The following is a 16330-nucleotide window of genomic DNA, read 5'->3' on the forward strand; positions in this document are numbered from 1 at the left end:
TGTCCAGCGGAGAGCATTGTGGGGGAAGGTCTGCATGAGAAACCTCCCACTATGCTGCTCAGACAGCCCCGTGCCCCCCCACTGAGGCTCAGGAACAGAGCTGGGCCCCTGCTGAGGACCCAGCCTCATCTTGCCCCGACCCCCCCACCCACCCCAGAATAGTAAGCTCCCTGATTCCTTCTGGGGGGCTATCTGCAGGGCTTGCCCCTAGGCCGGGGTCCCAAAGGAGACCCCAGGGTGGGGGGCGACAACTTTACTGGGCTGGGGATGAAGACCAAGCACTGCGTGGGGTTGTTCCAGATGGGACTGCGCCCCCTGAGGGCACTCGAGGCCTCTACCCACAGCCCTCACTGCCAGCTTCTTCAAGGCACGAGTGACGCAGCTCCCAGGCTGGGTGGGGCAGGGGCCGAGCCCGTCTTCCAGTGTCCCCAGTACCCTCCTGGCCTGGCCACCTGGTTGTCCACTGCCTATTACCTCAGGCCCATGTCTTCAGCACACAGACCCTGAGCCCTTCTAGGCACCCGCTCTGGGTTCTGGGTGCCAGGTACGCTTTCCTACCCCCTCCCCACAGCTCGGCTGCCTGCCCCTTGCTCCACCCAGTACCCTCTGCCGCCGTCGGCCCCTCCTCAGGCTGCTCAGTGTCCAGCCGGACCTCTGGCTCCAAGCCACCCCCTCACCACTAGGAGTTCCTGAAACTGCCTTGGAAGCTTCTAGGCCTGGGGGTGGGCAGCCTTAACACCTTGCCAACCACAGCTGGAGGTCTGCCCGCCCCTGAGCAGGTACCCCAGAGGATAGAGACCTGTTTTCCCACGTGGAGTCTGCAGGGACCAGCGCGGGGTGGGCAGTGGGCACTCGGCAGATGCTCTCACTCCCCTGGCTCACCCCAGGCTGGAGACAGGCAGTGCCACCCAGGTAAGGGCCACGGGCAGGGCTCAAAGGCCCTGGGCTGGCTAGGACCTGGTCTGGGTGGGAGCCTTGGCATATCTGTAGGGGTGTCGGTGAGCCTGGGGCCGAGGCCCCTTGGGTGCCCATGACCCATGGTGGCCAGGCTGGGCAGGAGTCCAGCCCCAGGGCCATGGGGTCCTGCCCCCCTGAAGACCCTGCCCTGGGCCTCTGTTCCCTGGCCTTGCTGGGGAGGTGAAGCCTCTGCTCACTCCATGGGTCCAAGGCCTCTGAGCGGGAGTGGGGACGACCGTGGGATCAGGAGCCTGTGTTTCCCCAGCTGTCCGTGACCCCCAAAGTCTCCAGATCCCACTGTACCCCACGCCTCCAGAAGAGCCTCCACGCGGCCTCCCAGGCAAGTCCAGGCCTGCAGGCAGAGGCACGGTGTCCCCTCAGTAACAAGTCCATGCAGCAGACCATGGGCCTTTCGCCCCAGCCTCCGCCCTGCACATGTCAGCGTCAGGGCGCCCAGCTCGCACATGTCCTCCCCATCTCAACGGGGCTGGGCCCAGGTGTGTCCCCCAGGGCAGGTCTGGCGCTGATGGAACAGTGGGAAAGGCTTTCGGGAAAAGCTGCCCCTCCTGACGTCCAAGGGTGCAGTTCTTTAGTCATTCAACAAATGTTCCGCTAGGGCCTGCCCACTGGGATGCATCCTGTCCCCGCTTGTCACTGGGTCCCCATGCTGCTCTGAATGCTGGCTGCAGGGCAGGAGATGGTAGGGGGCTGGGCTTTGATTTAGTGTCAGGATGTGGAGAGGGCAGGGTTTGCCCCTTGAGCCTTTGTCCCAACTTGGGCCATGTGGAGCATTACAGGGCCTGTGACACCACAAACGTTCAGGAGCCTGGCCCTCTCCTATCCATCCATGAATGGACTCCCTGGAAGACCGGCCTGCAGGGGGGACGGACCTTGACCAGGCCCCCTGACCCCAGGGCAGCTCAGGAGGCTCAGGACAGGGAGGAACACTGTTTCTGGGGACAGGGCAGCTGATGCATGGGGCCAAGGAAATGTGTGTCACATGGAGGTGGCCAAGGTCCAGGCTGTCCTGCCTGCCTGGCCCAGCTTGCTCTTCTGAGCCCGTGACTCAGTGGTAGGGCCCCAGTCTCATGCAGAAGCGGCATCACAGAGCCCGCCTCAGAGCCTGTCCCAGAGCTGCCTGCCCGGCCTCCCTGGCAGGGACGGCGATACAGAGGACCCCGCAGGGTCCAGGGGCCACCACTTCCAAAGGGAGCCTGGTTCTACTCTATGCACGAGTTCATTCGGATCCTGTCCCAGGTCCCTGAAATACCCGATGGGATACTAGCCTCCTGCCCTAAGGCTGCCCTGCTGACCCCTTCTCTCTCCAGGGCTCCACAGCCCCTGCCCCCCCACCCCCAGGGACCAAGTCCTGCTGGTTCCAACTCTGCAGTTGGGCCCTCCCTGCCCTGAGGGGCCCTGCTGGTACCCTCACTGCGATCCAGGGTCTTCTCTTTGCCCACTGGTCAGCCCCACCCAAATCCACCGTCTGGCTGTTGATTGTCCCCTGGGCCACCACTTTGTCCACTAGTGTTCTCGGCACTGGATGCCACATCTGCTCTGGTCCTTAAGACTCCACATCAGGAGAAGATAGCAGCTGAGTCAGGAGCCTCCTCTTGGGGACGGCAGGGTACGGGACTGCGCTGGCGGGCCAAGGTGGGGGCATGGGCTGATCCCTTGGCCACCTCCAGGCTCTCCCTGCGGTCCCGGCCCCAGCAGCCTGTCCCATAGCCCTTCGACCCCCAGGGGACCCTCCCTGTCCTCCTTTGCTGTGACTTGTCCCCATGGTCTGAATCGTCGGCTAGGCTGGGTCCTGCGTGTCCTTTGAGGCCACCCTGCCACCTCCTCTGTGAAGTCTCCTGGACTGACCCACAGAAGCTCGCACAGCACAAGGAGATATGGGCACGGCTAGGTGGGGAAATCTGGGGAGTGGGAGAGGGCCAGGGGCAGGACCCCATGGTCTGCCCTCAGCCCCCAGCCCTCCAGGCCCTTCTAAGGCCTGTGCTGGCCCTGGCTGCCCCATACCATTCTGCCCACTTCCTTGGAGGCTGGCGGGTTCCTGTAGGAAAGCACCTGACAGCCACGACCAAAGCCCCGGGTGCGTGTGGCACAAGGTCCCCCTCCACTCAGACCGCAGCTGGACCGTGACCACGTCTGTGACGGGGTGGGGCTGGATTAAAGTTCCTCATTCAGCAAGTGTGTACCGAGCACCCTCAGAGCTGGGAAAGCACATGGCGAAGGGACGGGATGTCTTCCAGGAGAATGGGGACAGGCGGTCTCGAGGTCACACCAGGGTGGTGGGTAGCCCTGGGGGAGGGGCTGCAGGCAGGAGGTCCAGCCTCGGTGGGCGTGGGTGGCGGGGACCCAGAACCCTGCGCTGTGCTGGAGGGGGTGGGGTGGGGGCAGGTCACATGGTGGCCACTGGGGCCTGTGGCTTCCACTCTGAGACCCGGAGGTTGGGCGGAGCACCCTCAGGGCACATGGTGGGGTTCATGGAGGTGGGGTGAGGAGGATGGGCACTCAATGGGAGACCCAGGGCCACTGGCCCGAGCAGCTGGGAGTACGGCGCTGCCATGATGGGGTCTGGGGAGGGGGCCGGGCCGGCTTGGGAGTGGGCTAGGCTGGTGCAGGAGCCCCGGGCATCTAGCTGGTCCACTCAGGCCCGTTCCAGCCAGGTCGATGCCGGAGTATACAACATGCTGTGCTGGAAGGGGGCTCTGAAGAGGCCGTTGGCAGGGGTGGCCCTCCTGGTGACTTCTGAGCCTGAGACCCATTGCACCGACGGTCCCCGAGAAGGCCACGTGCCACCCTCATCTATATCATGGTCTGTGCTGGGAGGGCTGAACTGCCTGACCTGGAATCCGGTGTGCATGGTTGGGGGTGTCCCTTGGACTCCCCAGACAGAAGGGCCAGGCCTCTGCTGGACAGAGGACGTTGGAATGGACAAGTGCAGACCTGGGGAGGGACAAGGAACAAGAGGCCGGGCCCTGGGCTGGCGAGACCTGCATGTCTGCCGTGTTGGGAAGGTGGGGACCGGAAGCTGGGGACAGGTGGCTGGGGACAGGCGGCTGGGGACAGGAGGCTGGACAAAAGCTGCAGAGGTCACCCTGTGGCTATTTTCCTGGACACAGCAGGAGCAAGGCAAGGTGCCCTGGTGTCCTCAGCCCAGGATGCCACCTCATCTGGGAATGACCAGGTGTGACACACCTGAGACTGTGGCAGGAGGTCCAGGCTGGGGAGGGGGGAGGAGGGAGGGTGGCTGACCGCTGAGCGGTGAGGTGCAGACAAGCTCCCAACACACGGGCCACAACAAAGGCATGTGGTCTGGCTACCTCTGCCAAGGCGAAGGGCATGGCCTCTGGTTACCTCTCCAGCTCCGTTTCCATGGAAACCACATCACGAGGGTACAGCGATCCCCTGGCTGGCGGGCTGTGTGAGTGGACCAGGAGAGCAACACATACTTGCTAGGAAGTGAGCTGTGGGCCCACCAAGCGCTGTCACTCTGGCAATAAGATGTGGCCATGAGGACACCAGACACTGTGACAGAAGGCACGAGGCGAGGCCTCCAAGCTGGGGTGACTTCCTCCTGCCCAGTGAGCAGCAGCTCCTCGCACCTGAGCCCCTGGGGACCCTGGGCCAGGATGGCTGTGTGAGGACGACCCCCGGGGGCGGGCCGTGTGGCTGGGCTGGCCGCTGCGCTCCTGGGTGATGAGTAAGGGCAGCTGCCAGGACGCAGAGGAGGGCAGCACGGAGCCCAGCCTGGCCTGTGGGCTCCTTGGGACTGGCCTGCAGGAGGGGCTGGGAGGGGCTCAGCCAGAACCCTGACCCAGGCCTCCAACGCCAGCACAGCCAGGCGGCAGTGAGAGGAAACGCTAGGCTCTACCCGAGCAGGGGGCAGGGCTGGGGGGCAGGGTGGAGCCGTGGAGAGCCCCTGCTGGCCATGTCTGGCCCATCCATCAGCTAGCGGGAGGGGCAGTTAAGGAGGGACTTCTCTAAGACCAGGCCTGGGGAAGGGCTGCAGACGTCCAGAGCCACGCGGTCACACCTGCGCCCCGAGGTTCTCTGCCGGCTGACACTTTACTGAGTGCTCAGCCCTGGGACCAAGGCGAGGACCAGCCTTGGGCCAACCCAGCTCCTGCGTGTGGGGGAGTCTGGGCCCGGGGCCACCAGCCGCCGGTCAGCGCACTGAAGGCAGCTCCTCGGTGGGCTCTGGACCCCTCACCAAAACTGCAGTTCAACAGAGATGTTTCCCTCGGTAGGAAAAGGTGTTCTTTAGGGGGCAACCCCAACACCCTCTGTGTCCGCTGATGTGATGCCTGCATCTGACGCGCCTTCTCCCACCGGGAAGCAAACCCTTGAGGCAGCACTGCCCTCTGCCTGGGCCCCCAGGACTGGCCACAGGAATCTGACTCGCGTTCTGCCAGGACCTGGGGACACACAGCACTGCTGCCCCACCTGGCCCTGCCCAGACGGGAAAGGCCAGAGGACACCCACAAGCTCCCAGGGGTTTGTTGGAAACAACAGGCAGCTGGGGACTTGCCTCCACCACCACACGCGTCTTATGGCTGTGCCCGTGGAAGGAGGGCCTGGCACCCAGAAGCGCTCTGCTCCTTACACCCTCTGCTCACCTCTGTCCTTCTGGATACTTCTGTCACTCTGGATACCTCTGTCTTCCTAAGGACCTCTGCTCTGAAATCCTCTACCCTCGGCCATGTAGGGTGTGCACAGGGCAATTCGCAGGTGGGCTCTGAGTATCGCGGGTCAGGGTGGGCGAGGGGTATGGCTCTCAGAGCAAGACCATCCCTACTTGGGGGTGCACTGCTGGCAGCCCCCAAAACCGGCCACACGGCCGTGGTGTGGGAGCCCTCGGGCCCCGCTGCACCCCCACCTGGTGTTTCTCACTCTGGACAAAAGGCCCACCGTGGCCACCATGCTGCTAAGAAATACTTGCTTCCCAGCACCTGGCAGAACTGGTGAGGGGAGCTCGGAACGAACGCCTCCAAACCCCGAGGAATACAGCTCAGCCCCACGCCAGCGGCGTCCTGGCCCCGGGTGTGAAAGATGCTCTCCAGGCACGTGGCTGAGGCTGCGTGGGCATGGGTTCCCTGCATTACAGTGTGGGGCAACCCACACAAGGCTTATGTGGACAAGTGACTGTCCAACGCAGACTGCATGTGAAAAGCCCGACTTGGAGGGCCCACGGCGCTCCCCGGTCAGCGCCGCGGCCCCTCCCAGCAGGCGGCTCGTCAGCTCCGGCACACACACGGTGGGTCAAAGACTCTTCCCAGCTCCACATGGCCACATCGCTGGCTCAGGGCCAAAGCCCGTCCCACCTGTCTTTTGCCCAGGGCGGCCCAGGAGCCAATGGTTCAGGGTCCCCATCTCCCTGGGGCTGGGAGGGGCCGCTGTGGCAGCCCAGCCACCTCACTGACCTCTGCCTGGCGACGGCAGACGGGAGACCTGCCTATGGAGACCACCGGTGTCCTCAGGGAGAGGAGGCCCTGTGACTGGGCCACGAACTCCATCTCTGATCCTGCCTCGCGGTCTCTGGGGTGGGCCCCCCTCGTGACACTTGTCCTTGAGGCATCACATAACTGAGTTTGTGGGTACATCTAAGGTGCTCGAGAACAGCTGCTGAGTGAATGGTCTTTTTAAAAAGGCCGTATATTAAGGCAAACCCACTGGGGTCCCTGAAAGTGTGAAGTATTTTCCCTGGATTAAAAGGCACCTATAGTTCTCTAAAGTGGAAAACAAATTTTCAAATGAGAAAGAGTTTTCAAGCAGTCCATCAGGAGATCTAGAGTTTATTCCTCTTGGAAGAACGCAGACTCAGACGCGGCTGAAACTACACATAGGTGTCCACAGAGCAGAGCAGAGGGCAGCTGGGCCGTAGTGCAGACACCGGGCTCCTTCCACTCTGTGGGCTGCGCTGTCACAGCGGGAAGGTGCCGGCCGTCCCACTCCTACACAGCACGTGTCCTCCACAGCCGGCTGTGGACAGTACAGAGCAGGGACGAGTGCCCCCTGCTTCCCCGTCCAGGTGTGGGCCGCAGACTGCCATCAGATCCTGGACGGGGCTGAGCAGAGCGGGGCGTCCTGTCATCCCAACAGCAGATCATGACTGAAAGTGTCCACGCACCACCGAGCGTACAGGAGAAAGGGCAGCCCCCAGGGGCTCTATCAAAGTATAGACTGAGAAGGTGTCTGGTCCACAGAGTGGGGACAGGGACGCAGGCACCAGTGTGGTGGCACTATTGGGGGGGGGGGAGCGGAGCCGCTCCTGGAAGCCCCTCTTGCAGGAGGCCCTGGGCCTCACTTCAACTTCTAATCTGTGTCTAGGGGACAGTCCCAGCCGCCAGCACAGTCTTCACTGAGTTTCATGAGCACACTGAAGTCATACTTCCATTCAGAGAAACGCCTGTGACCGTCCGAGCGCAGGCCGCCCACGGAAACCCCCGGCCCCTGGTCCCGGCCACACCCCCGGCCACGCAGGCCCAGCACGATGTCTGCTGTAGAAGGGCTCTGGCAGCAGATGGGACAGTCCTTCCAAGTCACCTGGGCTTTACTTACTTGCTCAAGACAAACGCTTTTTTTCAGCCTTCAGACCACAACACTAAAATGCCAGCTCTCGAAATCTTAAAAGTAACACACACATTTTTGGAAATTCCCAGGGCCTTACTCGCGGTGTCACTGGACCCAGGACAAGTCCGCTGTGGGCACCACTCAGTGCCGTGTCCCGAGCAGTGCACAACACTGGCACAGCCACCGAGCACCTCAGTGACCCATCCTGACCACACATGCGACCTCAGCTGCTGCCCGACGCCCTCCGTGCAGAGAAGACAGAGGCAGCCCAGTTACTGTGGTTACTGAGAGGGGAGGGTCACACTGAAACGTCTTGTTACACAGACAATCATGGGGCAGAGGGTGACTGACCACAGTGGTTGTTTTTATTGGGAGCCTGGTGGGCAGCCCTGGGTGGACGGCCCCGAGTGGGCAGTGAAGTGGCAAAGAGTCAAAGGTGAGCAGGGGAACCAACACCGGAGGTACCTGGTCTCGGAGGTCCGGCCGAGTCCTGCGGGGTGGGGGGTGGCGGCAGTAAAGTGCTGTTGGGGCTGCTGATGTCCCCCTCCCCAGTGAGCGTCAGGTCGGCCACGTGCTCTCCCTCCACGGTCTGGACGCCCCCGGCCTCCGCTTCCTGCACATGGGGCCCGGGGGAGGTCGGGGAGCAGAATGGTGGGCTGTCGGCTGAGCTGGGGCTGGTGGCCGGGCTCTCGGGGTGGTCTCGTGGCCAGGGCGCCTCCTTGCCGCTGCTGCTCACGGACGTCTTGCTGGAGCCTTTGGCCGCAGCCGAGCAGGGCAGGGCGGGTGCGGTGGCGCCAGGAGGTAACCGCAGAAACTCGGGCAGGACCAGGTCCTCCTTCCTTAGTAACCCGCGCTGGTCGTCGGCTCTGTTGCTCTGAGCCTTGGAAATGAGCTCAAAAAACGCTATTGGGAGAAAAGGTACATTGACCAAGTCTTAGAGCGGTGCACACTCAGGCACGCCACAGCACAAGCACCGTCTGGACGGTTCTCATCTCGCTGCCCTGCTGCTCTGGGACCATGGGCTGCGGCCCAGAGGCGTGTGTATCCTACCACCTTCGCCCGCAGAGCCGTGGGAAGTCCTGGGCTTCTGGAACAATCCGACACAGCTCTCTACCTCCCTGAAAACCCTGTGTGAAGTCCGGACTTGAATAACTCCAAACCCTCGACCTAACACAGCTGTGTGCTGATGGCATTTCAGTGGCACATTGTTTGGACTCTGGCCAGAGGCTGAGTACGAGGGGAGGCCGGGCTCCTTTCCTCCCTTCCTGGGAGGAAGGCAGTGACCCAGCAGATGCTGAGGCACTGGAGCTGGAGGAACCTGTCTGGACAAGGGAAGGGGCCGGGGGGAGGCGCATGGGAAGGAAGCCCCTGGTCATGCAACCCCAAACCTGGGGCCTCTGGGGTCACCCCCTCTTGGCACAGGGTGGTCGTGACAGGGCCTGAGAGCAGCGCCGAGCCCTCCATGCTCCCTCCCACCCAAGCCCCATGGCCCCTCTGGGCCCCCACCTCCCTGACACCCTCGACAGCCTGCTGTGTGTGCCCAGCTTCTTTGCTTCTTCCAGAACCCCTTTCCTTACCCAGAAGGCTTTGCAATTGTAACTCGAGCTCACTGTTCAAAGCAGCAGGTGCCTAATCTGAGCTTCTCTAGCATTTAAATCACACCCTCAGTTTTTGAACAAGACAAGGAGTTTAAAATCTCAAATCTTAATGCTTCTCAGAAATGCGCAGACTTCAGAGTTGGGGGGGGTGTGTGTGCTTCACCTCTGCCTGAGTGGCTAACAGTGGGGGGGGCTTTATGGTTTTAAGGGTGGACGTCATGGGAGCTGTGACAAGCTGACTAGGAAGCACCCCCAGATTAAAATTCAGATCACAGTCACAGCTGTTAGTTTTGATTCTGCTTTTCATGCTTCCCTTGGTTATAAGCTTTTGGCAGACAAAGAAGTTTCCATAAAAGAGACCCTCTCTCCCTCTCAATCTCCTGGGTGCCTGCTTCCTGTCTCCTGTAGGCCCCGGGGGAGTACAGGCCGCCACATCCCACAGGCTAACACAGAGGTCAGCGAACCCAGGCCCCCCACTGGCTGCCTCCTCTCCTGGCACCAACTGAGCCACCATCCCAGTTGGGGACAGAGAGGGAGGAGCAGGCGGAACCTGCCGGGACCACCGCGCCGCCCCCCACCCCGTGAATGCTTCCTGTCCCCCAGGGGCCTGGCTCTCAGTCTGAAAATGGGGGTTTTAGTAAAGTTACACCAACAGCCACAGACTGACGGGGCAACACCTCAGTGTGACAGGGATCAGTCTCCCCGCTGCCAAGAACTCAAAGAAAGTTCTAATGATCATACTAAGAAACTGACATTGCATTCACTAACAAACGTGCAAGTTTAAAAAGTACACATACCCTCTGCTTCGTCCAAATTAATTTTCTGATTTTTTTTTTTCCCAATCTTTGCAATAGATTCTTCTCTCTTTGAAAGCCGGGGATCCCTAGCATTTTTTCCATTTTCTCCTTTTATTTTAATAGAATTAGACTTGCCTAGTGTTCTCTCCTCTCCCTGCATTAGAAGGAAAGTCAAAGTTCTACTCACATTTCAGACACATGACAGCACACAATTCATCAGTTACAGACAGAAAGGGTCTCTGAGGCACAGACTGCTGGACAGGCGCCTATACACGCAGGAAGCAGTCACCACGACAAAGATCAGAAAGCAGAGCACGTAAGACACAAGTGCCCACCACGGGGGAAGCAAGCTGGCATGTCACAGGTCAGAGGAGCAGGCCCCAGGAGGGGACGTGAGAGGACACCGGGCGGGGGACAGCGGGCAGGCCTGGAGGAGCGAGACGCCGTGCGGGCCAGGTGGGGCATTACCGTCGCCGAGAGACTTCTGGAGCTGGAACTCACGGCCACGCTCTGTCTACCCGGCGTGGCTTTCAGTTTGTCTGTGGACACAGAACACATGAGACAGCTTTGTAGTCACGGCGAATCGCAAATCCATCCGAACACCTAAATACCATCACACTTACACTGCCTGAGAGCAGGGCTGTGCAGAAGACAAAGCACAGCTGCCCTTACCTAACCTAGGCACAGACAGGCCCAGCGCCCAGTCAGGACAAAGGGACAGGACCAGCCTCTTGAGCCTGATCACTGGCAGCACCCCAGGTGAGGTGGGGGGGACGGCACAGCGACTCCACCACATGGGACTTTGGTGGCACTGCGACGGGCAAAGCTCATTGCATGGACCACTGGGCATGAACATTGTTTAGAAAGTAGTCACATATTTTGAAGGATGCCCGTGGCCCCACGTCAGGGCTGCTGTCTGGCCTCTGTGGGCACTCAGGGCCTTGGCCCACTTCTGTGGCCCGATTCGGCTGGAGGAAGCACACCTGCCTCCAGCTGCTGCAGATACTTGGCACGGCCTGCCTGTAGCTCCGCCGGCATCCTCCCGGGAGAGCCACCGTGTCCGACCCTCAGGGAGGTGCAGCAAACCCACAACCTGCTGGGCGCTTGGCGCACCTGCTGGTACCAGGGAGCCTGGCTTTCTCCAGACGCAAGGATGGCCCGGGGAGGTCCCTCCTCTCACGAAGGGGAGAGGAGCGGGCCCTGGAGCCCCAAGGGCGGCAGGTCACCCGGGGACAGAGACATCTCAGAGCTGAGCCAGCCTCACAAATCATTTGCTACACAGCCCTCGCTGGGCCCAAGCCCCAAAGTTGCCTCAGGCAGCTCCTTACAAAGCCACCTCCTCACCCAGGTAATCAGATGGTTCCAGAAAGCTCTCTCCAGGGGCCGTGCTCCCTACTGTCCTCCGCCCGGAAGGAACTGAGGAGAAGCACAGGTCCCCAAGGCATGGGGGGCCTGACTGAGCCCTTCTGAGGCCAGGCACATACCCGGGAGGATGTGGCCGAGACAGGATGTGGGGAGGGCTCTGTAAACCACCTAATTCCGGCACAAGGGGACAGTGGGACCTCAGACACCACCCAGTCTCCGAGGAGGGCAACGATGCCCCCAGGGAAGCCGAGACCCTGGGCAGAAGGACGCAAAGCCTCCTGGGAACAGAGTTCTCTGTAGTTAAAGCCCCCAACACTGGGCGGTTGGAACCCTGGAGCAACTGGGGGGCTGGGCAGGGCCTGTCGCCTGAGAACACAGGCTCAGGAAGGACGCGCTCGTCCGGAGGCACACGGCTTCCAGTGAGGCCCTCGTGCTCCTGCCCAGTCAGGAGCCGCCTAGTCCAGGCCCCTCAGACGCCCATGGGGGCTGAGCACTGCCAGGGCCGGGGTCACCTGGCCCTGTGAGACCCCAGACCCAGCTGAGGCCGTGTGTGCTGGGCAGCAGGGCAGGGGGCTTTCGGGAGGCGGGAAGGGGACGCAGCAGGGCCTCACCCACCTTCTCCTCTGGAGGGGTCCTTCTCCTCCAATATGACCCGCTGTCCATCCAGACTCGAGATGGGGGCGCCGAGGTCTAGGGGCTCTTTCTCTCCGCTCTAGACACAAGATGGTGTGCTGAGTAACTCACCCGGACAAGAACTTTCTGGAACAGCTCATGTGGGCCAGCTGCTGACAGCAAGACGTCCCAGGCTTGATGGGTCACATTCCAGGTGACCGACCCCAGGACCTGCCAGCTAGCAGGGCTGCCTCAGAGGGCCCAGCGCCAAAGACCTGCTCCCTGAAGGAGGCCGTGGCCCCAGAGCTCCACGCAGTGAGGAAACAGCCAATGGCTAATGGGGTCCTGCCTTGCTCACCACATGCCTGGCTTAGGTGGACGCACGTGTTCAGTGAAGAGGGTCAGCTGGTGTGTCCATGGAAAAGCCACATGTGTCACACCCGTTTCCCAAGAATTCTCCACGATGGGCACCTCACAGCACCCAGGAACCGCAGTCCAGCAGGGGCACGGTCTGGCCACCGGCCAGCCTAAATCCTACCACAGCCCCACAAGCACACTACCACGGGAACCTCATTTTACAGATACGGAAACTGAGGCACAGAGGGATTAAGCGATGGCTTAGGACCTCAACAGAGTAGGAGCAGGGAGGCCCATGTCCCTTTCTGTCCAGCATGTCTGGACTGTAGAACAGCGGTGCCCCTGCTGAGCCAGGAGAGGGAGATGTCAGGTTACTCCCGGGATATCTGTACACTATTTAACACGGTCCTCTCCTTCACCTCAAAGATCCTGAACAACTGTAGGGCCTGTTTCACAGAAAATTAAAACACTAAAAATATTTGAAATCATAGCTCCGATAAAGTTTACTTATTCTAAAGAAAGGCGAACACAAGGCAAATTCTGCATCATAAATCACCGTATTCCAGAGCACACGCACAGAGCGTGCAGACCCGGCAGTGATCCCAGCATAAGCGAGGTCTCGGGGGACCAGGCGTGCTGACCCAGGGCATCTCCCACACATGCCCTCTGGTTCAGGGGCAGCGGGCTCTGCTCCCAGCCGGAGACTGCTTTCCTTCTCTCCCAGGGTTTTCTTCCTTAACCCACTCACATGGTAACCCAACAGCCCGGCTTGGAAATGCCAGAGAGATTTTTCAATCTACCAAGTGTAGGTGGAACAGGACATTTGAGGAGAGGGCGCACCTGAGGCCACCAGCAAATGCCTGGCTCCCGGCTCAGGGTGCGGAGGCACTGCTCTGAGCTCAGACGTGCAAATCGGGGGCGCATTTCCAGGTGTTAGTTGTCTGTTTCTCATTTTGGTTTCTCTGGACTGAAACCACATCTCAAATATCAATCCCAATCCCTTTGGGAATGACCAAGGTACACACAACAACCGTCTGCGCTCAGCAGTATGCAAAGTGAGGGAGCAGAGGCGACACAGCTCCCCTGCCCAGGGCTGGCATGGCAGGAAGCTGAGGACCGTGACACAGCGGCGCCTTGTGGAGAATTAGAAGCCAACTGCCCAGCCAACAGGCGCTGAGCTTCTCCCAGGGAACAGTGGTGGGGGGCAGGGGCGGGCGGGCGGTCACTCACCAGCCTGGCCACCAGCTCATTCAGGTGCAGGCCGTATTTGGCCACCACGGGCCGCAGCACCTCCGTGACGGGCTTGCTGGGCTTGGCCTTGAGTCCCACTGACCGGTTAATTGGAACCAGATCCAGCCTGGTTGGAGAGAGAGACACACGCTACTGAATGTCAGCTTTACTGAGATTCTCCACGTCACAGGCAGACAAGGTGGCACCCGCCTCAGGCCCAGGTTCTGACTGGAAGGAAGCCTGCGGGGGCTTCTCAGTTTCCTGTGGGGCTGAACATGGGCTGACACACTCGGCAAAGAGCGGTCCCTTCCCCACGGGGTGGCCAGCTCTGCCGTCCAGCCTCCCACCCCTGGGTGTGGCCCTACTGTGTGCGTGGGACAGGAAGGCCCCTTGGGCTCCAGGTGGCTGTGTGCGGCCACCTCCCCCCTTTCAGACCCACGATGGGGGTCAACATTCCCTTCCCAGCAACCACTGGGACGCAGAGGCCACCAGGACAGTCCTCCCAACAGCTGTGTGCCTCTGGGACCCGCATGGGAATGGCAGCTGCACTTTTCTTACCGAAACAAAGTTCGCTTTTCTAGGCGCAGGTCCCTGGAGGCCAAGATGCTGCTGTCCTGATGCAGCACCAGCGGCTTCAGGGCACATGCAAGGGACAGAGAGATGGCATCAGACATCAGCGAGGGCCCTGCAGCGCTGTCAGCACACAGTGGGACACACAGCTGCACAGAGTTACAGAGCCACAGGAGAGCAGGCAGCTTCCATGCTCCCCGCGGCAGCACACAAAGGGTCCCAGAGCTGGATCAGCCTCAGGACGGCGCCAGCAAGCTGCCTAGACAAGGAGCTCAGCACAGGGTCAGCTGTGAGCAAGTGAGTGCCTACCACCACCACGAGGGCAGGCAAAGAGATAGGTGGGTCCCCCCACGGGGCGGGCACGCCCCTCACTGGTCCCCCCACAGGGCAGGTCCCCCTTCACTGGTCCCCCCACAGGGCAGGTCCCCCCACAGGGCAGGTCCCCCTCACTCGTCCCCCCACAGGGCAGGTCCCCCTCACTGGTCCCCCCACGGGGCAGGTCCCCCTCACTGGTCCCCCCCACAGGGCAGGTCCCCCCTCCCTGGGCTGGTGCGCACACAGGCAGGTCCCCCTCAGTGGTCCCCCCACAGGGCAGGTCCCCCTCGCTGGTCCCCCCCACAGGGCAGGTCCCCCTCACTCGTCCCCCCACAGGGCAGGTCCCCCTCACTGGTCCCCCCCACAGGGCAGGTCCCCCTCACTCGTCCCCCCACAGGGCAGGTCCCCCTCACTGGTCCCCCCACGGGGCAGGTCCCCCTCACTGGTCCCCCCCACAGGGCAGGTCCCCCCTCCCTGGGCTGGTGCGCACACAGGCAGGTCCCCCTCAGTGGTCCCCCCACAGGGCAGGTCCCCCTCACTGGTCCCCCCCACAGGGCAGGTCCCCCTCACTGGTCCCCCCCACAGGGCAGGTCCCCCTCACTGGTCCCCCCCACAGGGCAGGTCCCCCTCACTGGTCCCCCCACGGGGCAGGTCCCCCTCACTGGTCCCCCCACGGGGCAGGTCCCCCTCACTGGTCCCCCCACGGGGCAGGTCCCCCTCACTGGTCCCCCCCACGGGGCAGGTCCCCCTCACTGGTCCCCCCACAGGGCAGGTCCCCCTCACTGGTCCCCCCACGGGGCAGGTCCCCCTCACTGGTCCCCCCACAGGGCAGGTCCCCCTCACTGGTCCCCCCCACAGGGCAGGTCCCCCTCACTGGTCCCCCCACAGGCAGGTCCCCCTCACTGGTCCCCCCCACAGGGCAGGTCCCCCCTCCCCGGGCTGGTGCGCACACAGGCAGGTCCCCCTCACTGGTCCCCCCCACAGGGCAGGTCCCCCTCCCCGGGCTGGTGCGCACACAGGCAGGTCCCCCCTCCCCGGGCTGGTGCGCACACAGGCAGGTCCCCCCTCCCCGGGCTGGTGCGCACACAGGGCAGGCCCCCCTCCCCGGGCTGGTGCGCACACAGGGCAGGTCCCTCTCACTGGTCCCCCCACAGGTAGGTCCCCCTCCCCGGGCTGGTGCACACACAGGCAGGTCCCTCTCACTGGTCCCCCCACAGGTAGGTCCCCCTCCCCGGGCTGGTGCGCACACAGGCAGGTCCCCCCTTCCCGGGCTGGTGCGCACACAGGCAGGGCCCCCCAGGGAAGAGCGCTGAGGGCCTTCGTGCCTGTACCTTGTCCCCGCCCACCAGGAAGAGGTCCACGGCAGCCCCGTTGATGCCGCGCCGCTCGCAGAGGCCGCACAGCACCTCCTTGATGGACACCCCCGCCTTGACGAGCACCACGCAGGACGTCCCATCGGGGAGCTGGATGCAGCAGTGCTTGGCGGCTTTGTCCCTCTCAGGCGCCAAGGTCCTGCAGGCCTCTGACTGGGGAGCAGGACACAGGGTTACGGGGAGTGCGCAGGCCGCCCGAGCAGGGCTATGGCTAGCTCACATGCGCTCACAGAGGTCGATACACAACTGTTGTGGCAGATCTACACAGTGTACCACTGTGCGGCGAAGCCACTAAGGGGTTGGGGCTTTCATGCTGACACAAGGGGACAGCCATGCTGCTACTGATCACTCGGGCCCGGAATTCACAGTCTCACCCTCCACTTATGAGGGCCACCCTGGGCCAGCTCTCCTACTCAGAGCAGGACGGGCCCTTCACACTGCTATTGTCGGGTCTTGTCTGGACCTGACCCGGAAGCAGACAGGGCACTGACCCTGAGCTGCCTTCCCCCACCTCAGTCTCCGGGGCTGGGACCATGAGGCAGGCTGGATGGCACACTGAGGGGCCCGAGGCCCGACG

The 16330-nt window shown here is 62.2% G+C and overlaps 1 protein-coding gene across 7 annotated transcripts in view; it reads right to left on the bottom strand.

The window, feature by feature from the left end:
* The window catches only part of RGS12 (regulator of G protein signaling 12), a 117855-nt gene that overhangs the window by 1218 nt on the left and 100307 nt on the right, over positions 1–16330 (bottom strand). For 6 of the 7 annotated variants that reach the window (XM_074320600.2, XM_074320602.2, XM_074320619.2 and 3 more), the window contains 7 exons: positions 15712–15906; positions 14054–14127; positions 13496–13622; positions 11912–12008; positions 10400–10470; positions 9932–10085; positions 8002–8439 (listed from right to left, as the gene is read on the bottom strand). In XM_074320600.2, coding sequence (XP_074176701.2) covers positions 8002–8439; positions 9932–10085; positions 10400–10470; positions 11912–12008; positions 13496–13622; positions 14054–14127; positions 15712–15906 — 1156 coding nt within the window. Of the gene's footprint in view, positions 1–7879; positions 8440–9931; positions 10086–10399; positions 10471–11911; positions 12009–13495; positions 13623–14053; positions 14128–15711; positions 15907–16330 lie in introns of those variants that run through there. The other variant, XM_074320609.2, reaches the window with a different exon arrangement.

This window comes from Rhinolophus sinicus, chromosome 1 (assembly GCF_057876585.1).
Source record: "Rhinolophus sinicus isolate RSI-liver-muscle chromosome 1, RSI-T2T, whole genome shotgun sequence".
Taxonomy (NCBI): domain Eukaryota; kingdom Metazoa; phylum Chordata; class Mammalia; order Chiroptera; family Rhinolophidae; genus Rhinolophus; species Rhinolophus sinicus.